At 44.1% G+C, this 10,848-nt stretch overlaps 1 protein-coding gene across 1 annotated transcript; it reads left to right on the forward strand.

The window, feature by feature from the left end:
* Positions 1–9,763: 9,763 nt before the first annotated feature.
* cox3 (cytochrome c oxidase subunit 3) lies at positions 9,764–10,561 on the forward strand. The gene has a single exon. It carries the CDS (start codon positions 9,764–9,766, stop codon positions 10,559–10,561), a length of 798 nt encoding a protein of 265 aa, YP_009709890.1.
* The last annotated feature ends 287 nt before the right edge of the window (positions 10,562–10,848 follow it).

The raw sequence follows: 10,848 nt of genomic DNA on the forward strand, positions 1-10,848 counted from the left end.
TTATCCACCGATGGGTCTTGTTCTAAGCCCAACCCTCTCGTCTTAGGGTAGGATATCCAGAAACCTTAAATCACGGGAACTTCCCCTTTTTGGTGGACAACCTATGTTGGGCTGACTAAGCCCACTATCCTACCTAATAGATAGGGTCCCATCTTGTGTCGGGTTAAGGGCGCTTAGTGGAACCCCATTTCTTCACTTTTAGTCTAGGGCTTAGCTTTGCATTAGGCTTCGATATAGCTTGCTTTCCTGGTTTTGGATTAAACCTCTGCTCTCCTAATTAAGTCTATAGGCTTTGGTTTAGGTTAAATCTTATATAGAAGTTTAGCTTAGGTCCATAAATCTCTCATAAACCCCTAAGCGGAATCTATTAAGCTGAATCCATATGGGGCCTTGCATTAGGCCAAAAATTCCTTGTAACGCTCTAAGAGGGTAGTGAGGCATTCAAGAGAGTTCAACCTGCATTGGGCTTTAGTTACTTCGTCTGGCCTCTTTTCAATAGTAAGAAGCCAAGTTCAAAGAATCGAAAATAGGATGGAGAACTTGGTCTTTGAATAACTCTAAATAAGAAGCATCACATCAAAAATAAAAGGGAATTCCTTAATTACAAAGGGATATCAATATCGTTCACATTCATCCATTTGAATGTATTTCATAACCTGCCATTGTATCGCTTTCAAGGTAAACGGACCAACCTCTCGAAATCCAAACTAAGGAAAGCATGGGCCTCTCTCTCTAAATCGGTTGAATTGGTAACGGCATTGGCTATTGGCCATCCGTCCACAAATAATCTGAAAAAGTGGGTCGATTCCCCCGCCAGATGTTGAATCACTTGTTCAATCCTTTCTTGCTTTAAAGAGATGCTCATCTGCTCTGGTTAGCTCGGTAGAGTGGCAGGCGAAATCCGTCTCTCTTTATAGATATAGAATAGGCGGCTAGTAACTTCTTACTCGTGTAGTGAGAAAAACCTTCTTTTCTTCATGGCCTCCTTTATTTAGATTTAGTTCAATCACGAGTTTAAGGTTTGCGATAGATGTTTGCCTTTCCTGGATAAACGATCTCAAATCGGCTTTTTTATTGAAGCAGATCTGTGAAAATTTTCGGTTTTTTAAGTCATTTGTCCCTGGCATCTTATCTTCCGGTTGGAAGTGCAAGGCAGCAATCATCTGTAGCGGGCTAGCTCACAGAATCGATATCTGTATTTGTATAAATAGAAGAGATGCTTTTTGCTTTGTCTTTTAAGCCGGATCTAGAATGTATTGGTAAGGATCTCTCCCCTGCCTATTTGGATGGAGGGCTGACAGTTGCTTGTCTAGCTCAGCCCCTACTGAGCTTTCCGGTAGGCATCAGTCAATTAGATTCTTAGAAATTCCCACTTACTCCTGTAAATGTAAAAACTTCTTCCCCCTCAAAATGCAATTCCAACTCGGCCAGAGAATCAAAGGGCAGATGGTATGTCTTTCTATCCATCCTGATTGTTGGATTGAAATTCAAATCCGAATGCGAGCAAGGTTAAAAACAATATATAGAATATAATCCGTCCTTCTATCAATCGAGAAAAAACATTCATCCAAAATCTTTCTTTATTACTACTACATAAAACACTACATTACATAAACAACCACATATGACTTTCCTAGAGAACTAGAGCTTTAAAAGCATTCTGTTATGCTAACTACATGAATTCATTTCGAAACAGAAATAAGTCAAAGGATAGGCCTTAACAAGTAGAAAGAAGATAAAGGAACTACTTTTTTTTTCTAGTCTTCCCTGCCTGTCACCGAGTGTGACAGCCGGGACACAGCCTCCGAAATGAGTTCGAGCTGCTCCTTCCGCAGCACTTCCAGCCTTAGCTCAAAATTCCTTATGTTTGCTGCGGAAGTGCGAATGCGTTCGTCTGCCGCAGCTGAATCTACCGCTCGAATATTCCTTAAAAATAAATGGAGAGTTCTCCGGCGGTTTTGAATCGCCTGTTGTATTTTACGCATTTCCGCATCAATTGCGGAAAGCCTGTTGGAAGTTGCAACATCCATAGCTATGCTATTACGAAATTTATTTGATTTGAATGAATTTGATGAAGAAGACACTGATGGAGCCTCCATTTATAGAGTGGTAGAGGAATCCCGCCATGCGTCACCGAATTGGATGGCAGGCACAATTCTGGCTAGTTCTCCGCACTACTTTTCTGCAGTTGAAGACTATCATGCCTGTTTAATGAAAAACTGGCAGGCTCTGGCTACCTTGCGGAGCAAACAAAATCTCCCCAAATCACACTGCCTGTATGAACAAACAAACTTTGTACAACCAGCTTACGTGGAAAAGATTCGATATTCGATGCCAATAGAGTCGTGACATCCATGTACTGAGTCGTCAAATGAGCCACGTTAAGACAGCCCAAGCTTATACGCATTGGCCCACCCACAGGGTGCCCCCCCCAATAGGGCCCGAATGAAAGACCCAAGCCTACATGAACCATCAAAGAAAGTCCTACCACACTAGATAGCTTAGAAATTTCCCATGGTAAAACCCTGTCTTATGTGACTGCGTGTGCTTGTTAGATTGCTTGGGGTTCTATGTTGGGCCCACTCTTTGTCACCTTAGGAAAATGGACTTATCGGCTGTCTTTCTGGGCCCTATGATGGACCTTTATATAGAATAGGAGAGGGCCAATAATTCTTTTTCCCGTGGCACATTTAGTTCTGGTTGAGGCTTTCTTTACCCGGTATAACTGGGCTCGGAAATTCGCAGCATTGCGGCCTGACTCATCATAAGTTGGAGTGATGAATCCTGGCCCTCCCGAGCCTTGTAACAATTTTCCGATTGAATTAAGAAAATTACAAACTTGTCCCTTCCGTTTCACATTTACCGCCAAATATAACTTAAATCAGATTCAAGAACGTTCTAACAACCACGCAACAGTCATGCTTCGCCGATTCCTGTTCCACGCTCCTTTCACGCGCACGTGATCGTTCTCTAACCACCGCCTCTGAACCGCTCCCTCACTCATAGTTTCGCGCATAAATACCTCTACCTCCTCATTTCTTTCATTTTTATTTGCATTCTCTCTGAAGGAAACCCTTCTCTTACTGGCCTTCTCCCTCTTCTCTCTCCGCCATGGACATCTCTTTGCGATTCACAGTGCTCTTCGCAATCTCGATCCTCGCAATGCTCTGCAACCCGAGGGTGACCGCCTTGGAAGGACTGGAAGCAAGCTTCACACCTTCCACAACGGCAACTACACCGTCGACTCCACAAGAACTCCAAGAACACTCGTTCTTCTCTCACACAGCACTCCCCCCTCCGATCTTGTCCCATCTCGGCTTCCACGAGCTAGCCACGGCGGCTCCTTCACTCTCTGACTCCGCGGCCACCGCTGCCTCTGCCTGGACCGGTCCTTCTACGATCTTCGCTCCATCAGATGCCTCCCTCTGCACCTGCTTCTCTTGCTCTTTCTCTAACCTCCTTCGTGAGCACTTCCTGGTCTCTTCACAATTGATTATATGCGGAGACTTGCTTTTGGTACCAAGATCGAGACCTTGAGTCCAGGCCGTTGCATCACCGTCACCTCTGATTCGGTCAATAGAAAGACCGGCACAACTGCTAGTGCTAAGGTCTTTCTCGGAAGGGGGGAGATCACGCAACCTGATCTCTTCAACAACGGCATGGTGGTTATTCATGGCCTTCAAGGTTTCATCGCTCCGTTTTCTTGCTCGTTAGCCATCCATATAGTTAGTTAGTTTTTCTTGCTCTTAATAGCTGGCTTTATGAAGAGCTGGTTCCGGGGTATACCTTTATTGACAGAATTAGACTCTCTTTTCATCAGCCTTAAGTTGAGGATTCTGACCTAGCTCGATGACCCCTCTGTGAAGCTCTAGTCCTTTCTGCTTACTGTGCGGATAGTTCCGTGTCTCCAGCCTCTCTTGCCTACCTACCCCTAAGTCCTGTCTGCAGTAGCTGCTTCGCTTCTATCTTACTTACTTAAATAGTAGACCGAGTAGATGACCGAAGAGCGGACTTCTTTCCAACAAACAGAGGAAGTTTCGATTCGAACAGAGATATGTCGGAATTAGCTATTGGGAAAGATAGAAGGTCAGGGCTTCAGACCCATAATTCAACCTAGCCAACCAATGTGGGAGCTTCTTTTAATAGAATGAGTTCCAAAACCTTGAGATGAAGAAGGGAAAGTGTAAGTGAACTCGATCCAGTGGAGGAGGAAGCTCGGTTCAGTCCTTGCAGATCTTTACTCACTAACTCACTCCAAGAGTAGAATCCGCAACTCTAGTGGAAGGGGTATTGGCCATTATGAGTAGTAAAGGCTACTATGAGCAGAAAGGGACTACTTGGCTCGATCGAGCAGAGCACCTACACCTTCTCGCGTAACGACTTCTTTGAAGCTAGGCTAGGATCGGATCCAATTCTAGGAGAGATGTCAGACCAGTCAGGTTATGCCTTTTGATCTAGGAGCTTCGGTTTGAACACGTTGTTCTCTTGAAAGCTTATTAGGAAGCTAAGTCTTTACCTTTTCTTTTTTTTTCAATAGGAGGTGTGGTGCCGTTGGACCTGCCCTTTATGCAGCAGTAGTTTCGGTTGAACTGGACATTTCTCCCGCTATTGGTAGGCTTACTCGACTCAGAATTCATTCAAGGAAGTGAACTGGCGGGACCCAAGACTCTCCTACTTAAGACACTCCCGAAGGAAGGTCCAAGCTTCAGGTTTCGAGGGCAAGGCGAATCCTTTCTTTTGGCCCATGGCGAATCTAAGAATTTGGATTCCTCATTCGATCACTTGCGCTAACCCTGATTCTCCTCTTTCCTTTCCCTGGTTCGTTAAATAGAGTAGGGGCTCTAGCTTTACTTTAGCTTGAAGAGGAAACGAGTTTTCGTTCTGATCTGCCCCGGGCTTCGGTTAGTTACAGGGGTGGTCAGTAGGTAGTTTCGATTCTAGCTCTGGAGAAGCGAACTTCAATCACAAAGATTTCACTACACTACTAATTACGTTTACGTCAAACATTCCTATTTCTACTTCTTACTCTCGCACGGATAGAGATGGAGGTCGGGATTCCCTTTCTCAAGGCAGCACCGCGGCAATTCAATGAGCGAGACTTGCACTCAATAGTAGAACAATGAAAGCAGTAGTGGCACTCCCCATACTTAGATGGGGAGGGCCTGTGAGCTCCATGCAAATTCGCCTTTCAAAGTTGCAAAACACAATCCCTAGCGTAAGTCGCAATCAACTTGATGCATTTTGTTGGACTAATGAGTATAGGACGTAATTAGAGGTGGTGGGTGGGCGCCTATATACCACTTCAAACGGTGTTTGTTTGGTTGCCGAATGAGAAGTGGTATTGTACCACTATTATGCCCATGGTAACCAACGTACCCATTCCCTTGGTCTATCGCTTGTAAAGCATCCCAGGTAGTTCTCTAAGCACCGGTTAACCACCTCCCTCACAGTTTGCATGAGATTCCACTTATTCTATGTCATTTTAAGCCTTAGGTAGTTGTTCCTCCAGCAGTTCTGTTCTTGGTCTGATAGTCTTGTTAACGCTTTCTAATCGACTTTCTTTCTTGTACAGATCTTCCTTTCCTTCCTCGTCCAGTGACGGATTTGCTCCCTCTTTCAGTAAGTCTTCTTCTTTAGTAAGAAGAGTACTGCCTAAAGCAATGTGAGTGAAAGTGTCTCTATGGGAACCGGCCGTAAACTCCTTTTCTGGTGTAGATCCCCTTCCTTATGAATAAGTTCCCCGGGTACAAGGAATGAGTGCTCCTAATGTCTTTTCTCTGTTTCGGTGTAGATCGTCTCTTTGTCTATGGAGACCTTTTCAAGTCGTCCATTCTCTTCGGTATGGATTCAAAGTCATCCCTCACGCGGGTGCAGGGAGTCTTGCTTGTGCTCTTTCTTTGTGGTCCAGGCCAGGCACTCCATATGTGTTTCGGTATTGATCTGAGCACTCGTGTAACTACTAATAAAGCTCGAGGGACCTTTCTTTCTGAGGGCTACCGGTGTGACTTCTCTTGGTCAGGTCTAAAGGTATAAGGGGAAGCCCTTTTCTTATTAGTATTAGATAGAGGATGATCCTGAACCTACTACTATTGAATAATCCTGGTAGTCCAACTACATAAAAGGTTATTCCTCGAAAGATTGTTCGTTCCTTCGTTGACTAGAACGAGAAGTACCAGATGGGGGAGACCCGCTACTTAAACGAAATATACTACCTAACTCAGATGGCTGTCAGCCCGAGTGCCTGTCACGACCACAACTACCAAGATTCAACCGTCTTTTGTTTTGCTGCTGCTAGCTGCCCGATGTGCTTTTGCAGTCCTGTTATGGTGCCTGCTTGACAAAGACAAAGAAAAAATCCTTCCAGTTGAGATAAATGTTTCCATTTGAAGTCGAGTTCTGATACTGATAGAAAAGAAAATGGCAGAAAAAAAGTGAACAAGCATTTCATTCGGGATAACCCAAAAGAAAGAAAGCCTCCCCTCACTCGTGAGTATTCCACTTTTCTTGAGCCAACCACCCACATTCAAATTTCATCTGCTCTTTTCAGCAAGTCTGATCCGTGAATTGAAAATAGAAAGAAGCTGCTCATAAGTGACAATCCGGCGATAAAATAAAGAAGCGTTCTACAGGTACTTTACTTCCCACCAAAAAGAAAAGGTCTTATTCATTTTTATTATTTATACCGAAATAGGAGTCCCTCCAAGGAGTATGGTGGCACTAGCTCATGTTCAGATTTCATTCCTGTATCTATTCCAGAAGATTGAAAAAACCCGACAATCGCTATGTTGATGCCCCCTACCACATGTAGGGGTAACTTCCCGGTTCATAAGCCCTTCCCTTCCATTATCAAATCCATCCATGACATTGTGTATCTAACAAAACCCACTTGACCTTCCCGCTTGCCTGTAGAATCTGAAAAGCAAGCTCAAATCCCTGTCGAATCTTTCCTTTGGTTGCCTGCCGACCTATTGCATTAAAGACCGGCAATCGAATCTTTGCTTGGCTTGACGATCCCTTTCGAATCAGCTGAAAGCCCGACCCCTTCCCAATGTTTTCAAAGCGGAAGGCAGAATCTCGGTTGGTTCATGCGTTAGGTCAACCATTCCTCTAGCATTCCGAAGTTAGAAGCCCTGTTTTTCGAGAATGCAAGTTCCATTCGCAAAGCCCAAGCCAAAAGCGAGTAGACCGAACTGCTTGCTTATGTGAGGTTCTTTCCTCTCGCTTGTTCATCTTGTTTTGAGTACTCGACGAAATAATAGCATAAGAGAAGAGATTGGGCAATGGAGTCCACTTCGATATCACACCTATTTGAGTCGGGAGTTCCTCCTTTTATTCTAGCCTTGCTTGGGAGGGAACCAGTCTCTCGGATAGCCTTGCGTTCGGGCATGCCCATATTCAGCGACCTACTGGATGCTGAAGAAAGGAATAAACAACACGAGTTGCCGCGCTATCGGAATACAATGGATTCAACAAGCACGTATGGATAGGTTGGGCATAGCTATTTCAATCTCTCTCGCACTCGCTCTCCTGATCGACCAGACTGAATCGATACAATGAAGATAACAGATGGGAGAGTGACCCTAAGTACAATGATTGCCCTATGAGGTACCGTATTGGGCTCATGTTTTTCTTTTGCCCATCAGGGGTGATCCATTAAAACATTGTCCACAGGCCCGACTTAATGGATCGGATCCATTTACATAATCATAATCTAACCAGTGGTCACATTCAAAGGATATAAGAATCGGTCTATCATGCACTTAGTTTAATCTAATGGATCCTTGGTGCATACTTTATCTGGTCATTTTGCCGAAGATGATTGATTGACGCATGCGAATAGCTAGAAGAGGGGAAGACTGGCAGAGCATAAATGGGGTTTGGTTTTGCAGATCATCATTCCTAAGTGGTTGAATCCAACCTGAGGTATGTTATATTATAGATAGAGATCTTGATTGATGCATGGGTCTTCCTTTCTTTTTTTAGTATGGGTTTCCGCCTCATCCGGTACATGTATCTAAGCTGGTAGTATCAAGTCGACGATACATTAAGACTTGTTGTTCGATAGGCAAATATAGGAACTATTACCACCCTATTATAATATAATAATAGAATTACGGACCCATATCTACAAATAGGATATCCGTGAGAGACTTTCTTTTACTAAATAGATCGAAAAGAATGATTGCATTTCAAGTGAAAGATGTTTTCAATTCCCTCCCGAAATAGAATTTGAAAGAAGACACTTAATTAAAGTGCCTTTTCGCTAGTAAGATCCATACAAAAACAAGTACGTCTCACTGTCACGGGAATAGACAGAGAGCGATTGGAAGCCTTATGCTCCGCCCGCGGTGCTAAACTCTAAACTAAAGCTCCGCGAGAATAGAGTTTCGTTTTTTCTATGGTCCGAAGAACGCTCAGAATCCGGATGAGTTGACTCAGGCACAGATCCATTTTCCCTCTGCCTCGGCGTCACTCCAATAGCCGATGTCATCATTAGGGCAAACGATTTCTCTTTATTGCCTATCTCTCTAGAAAGGAGTAGTAATAGAAGGTTAGGTTTTCATTGGGTATTATATTGAGTGCCGATCCGGGATACTCCGAAGGGCGACTAGGTCAGTCCATTGAGGGAGGCAGAAAAGGCCAACTATTCGCCATCGGGAAGTAGATCGGTCTTTGGCTGGCCTATACACCAATGGTCCTTGATCTGCTCTTAGTTGTCTGCAAGGGTAGTTGAGTTCTCCCCTGTTGAGGTTGGTTAAAGAGCGTGCAAGAGTTTTTCCTCTTATTTGTTCTTAGCTAGGGGCAAGGCAGTTCATTCATGGAAATAAGTGCATATTATACTCTGTGTTATAAACTCTCTGTCTTTTCTGTCAACAAGGGCGATGCCCGACCGATCAACTGTCTGACTGCAGCTCAGTGCTATAAATAATCTTTATCTAAAGAAGGACCGAAGGGACGATATTGAAATGAAATGCTTGCCCTAGATTATGACTCTCTCTTATTATGTGATCTTGTCTTTCCTGCTGCTGATGTGCGAAGGTCTTGCTCGAGTCTCCAAGAGGTGTCCCCCCCGGCTATCAATCTTGACTAAGGTGCTTCCCGACCCGCTCTTCCTGTTATGCAGGAAGCTGCTAATCTGGCTCTGCCCGACGCCCCCCCTATCCTTATCAAGAAAATGAAAGAATTGGGTGGGGGCGATAGTGTAGAGTCAATTAAGCGGAGGCTTTTGGCTGGATCGAATCTGTCTCGTTATGTCGTATATATGAGTCTGCCCTACTGAAGCTCTCCAGTCTGCGTAGTCCGTTTCAATGCTTCTTACGAAGCAAGTCACTCTTCCCGCATCAGGGACTTCTTTATCTTTCGTGGTTGGTTGGGGGGAAAGGGAAGTGGGCTGTGGGTCCCTGGTCGCTTTACTAGCCGTTTTTTGATGCGCGAGGAATTGTCTGAAAGTTAAAGACATCATTGGTAGGCGGCCAAGCGAAGATTCCAGTGTGATTGGGCATAGGTAGGCGCAGTGAAGAGAGATCAAATCCTCTCAACTCATATTTCCCACGTAGTTCGTCGGTCAAACCAACGATTCTCTTCTCAAAGTAATAGAGAGATCTTTTTCTAGTTAGACTTCTATCAATGCAATGAAAGAACCATCCCTTCCTATTTCTTTGTCCTGTCAGAAATAGAATAAGACCCAAAAGAGCCCTTCTTTACCACTTGAGGGGGTGGGGGTGAAGGGGGGGGTTTACACACAACCGAGGCAAAGTGGTTTATGATTGAATCTCAGAGGCATTCTTATCATTTGGTAGATCCAAGTCCATGGCCTATTTCGGGTTCACTCGGAGCTTTGGCAACCACCGTAGGAGGTGTGATGTACATGCACTCATTTCAAGGGGGTGCAACACTTCTCAGTTTGGGCCTAATATTTATCCTATATACCATGTTTGTATGGTGGCGCGATGTTCTACGTGAATCCACGTTGGAAGGACATCATACCAAAGTCGTACAATTAGGACCTCGATATGGTTCTATTCCGTTCATCGTATCGGAGGTTATGTTCCTTTTTGCTTTTTTTCGGGCTTCTTCTCATTCTTCTTTGGCACCTACGGTAGAGATCGGAGGTATTTGGCCCCCTTTAGGGATTTGGGTTTTAGATCCTTGGGAAATCCCTTTTCTTAATACCCCTATTCTCCTTTCATCCGGAGCAGCCGTAACTTGGGCTCATCATGCTATACTCGCGGGGAAGGAAAAACGAGCAGTTTACGCTTTAGTAGCTACCGTTTCACTGGCTCTAGTATTCACTGGCTTTCAAGGAATGGAATATTATCAAGCACCCTTCACTATTTCGGATAGTATTTATGGTTCTACCTTTTTCTTAGCAACTGGCTTTCATGGTTTTCATGTGATTATAGGTACTCTTTTCTTGATCATATGTGGTATTCGCCAATATCTTGGTCATCTGACCAAGGAGCATCACGTTGGCTTTGAAGCAGCTGCGTGGTACTGGCATTTTGTAGACGTGGTTCGGTTATTCCTATTTGTCTCTATCTATTGGTGGGGAGGTATATGAAGGAACGAAACAGTGGATTGAGGAATGAAAGCTCGAAGACAAAGAGAACCGGGCTTTTCAAAAGAATTACTGCTGCTTTCCCACTCCCTTTGATTTTAATATACAAAAAAGTCTCTTCCACTTTCCTACCAAATCTCTCTTTATTCTGGCACATAAATGAAGGGATCGAAGAGATTATGGCAGAAAGAATAAGAATATGTTCACCAAGAAATGACCCGAAATTGGATCTTGGTCTATTTGAGATTGTTCTTTTGAATCGTAATCAAAGATGTTTTCTTGTCTCTCGT

Source organism: Phaseolus vulgaris, mitochondrion (genome assembly GCF_051622355.1).
Source record: "Phaseolus vulgaris mitochondrion, complete genome".
NCBI classification, from domain to species: domain Eukaryota; kingdom Viridiplantae; phylum Streptophyta; class Magnoliopsida; order Fabales; family Fabaceae; genus Phaseolus; species Phaseolus vulgaris.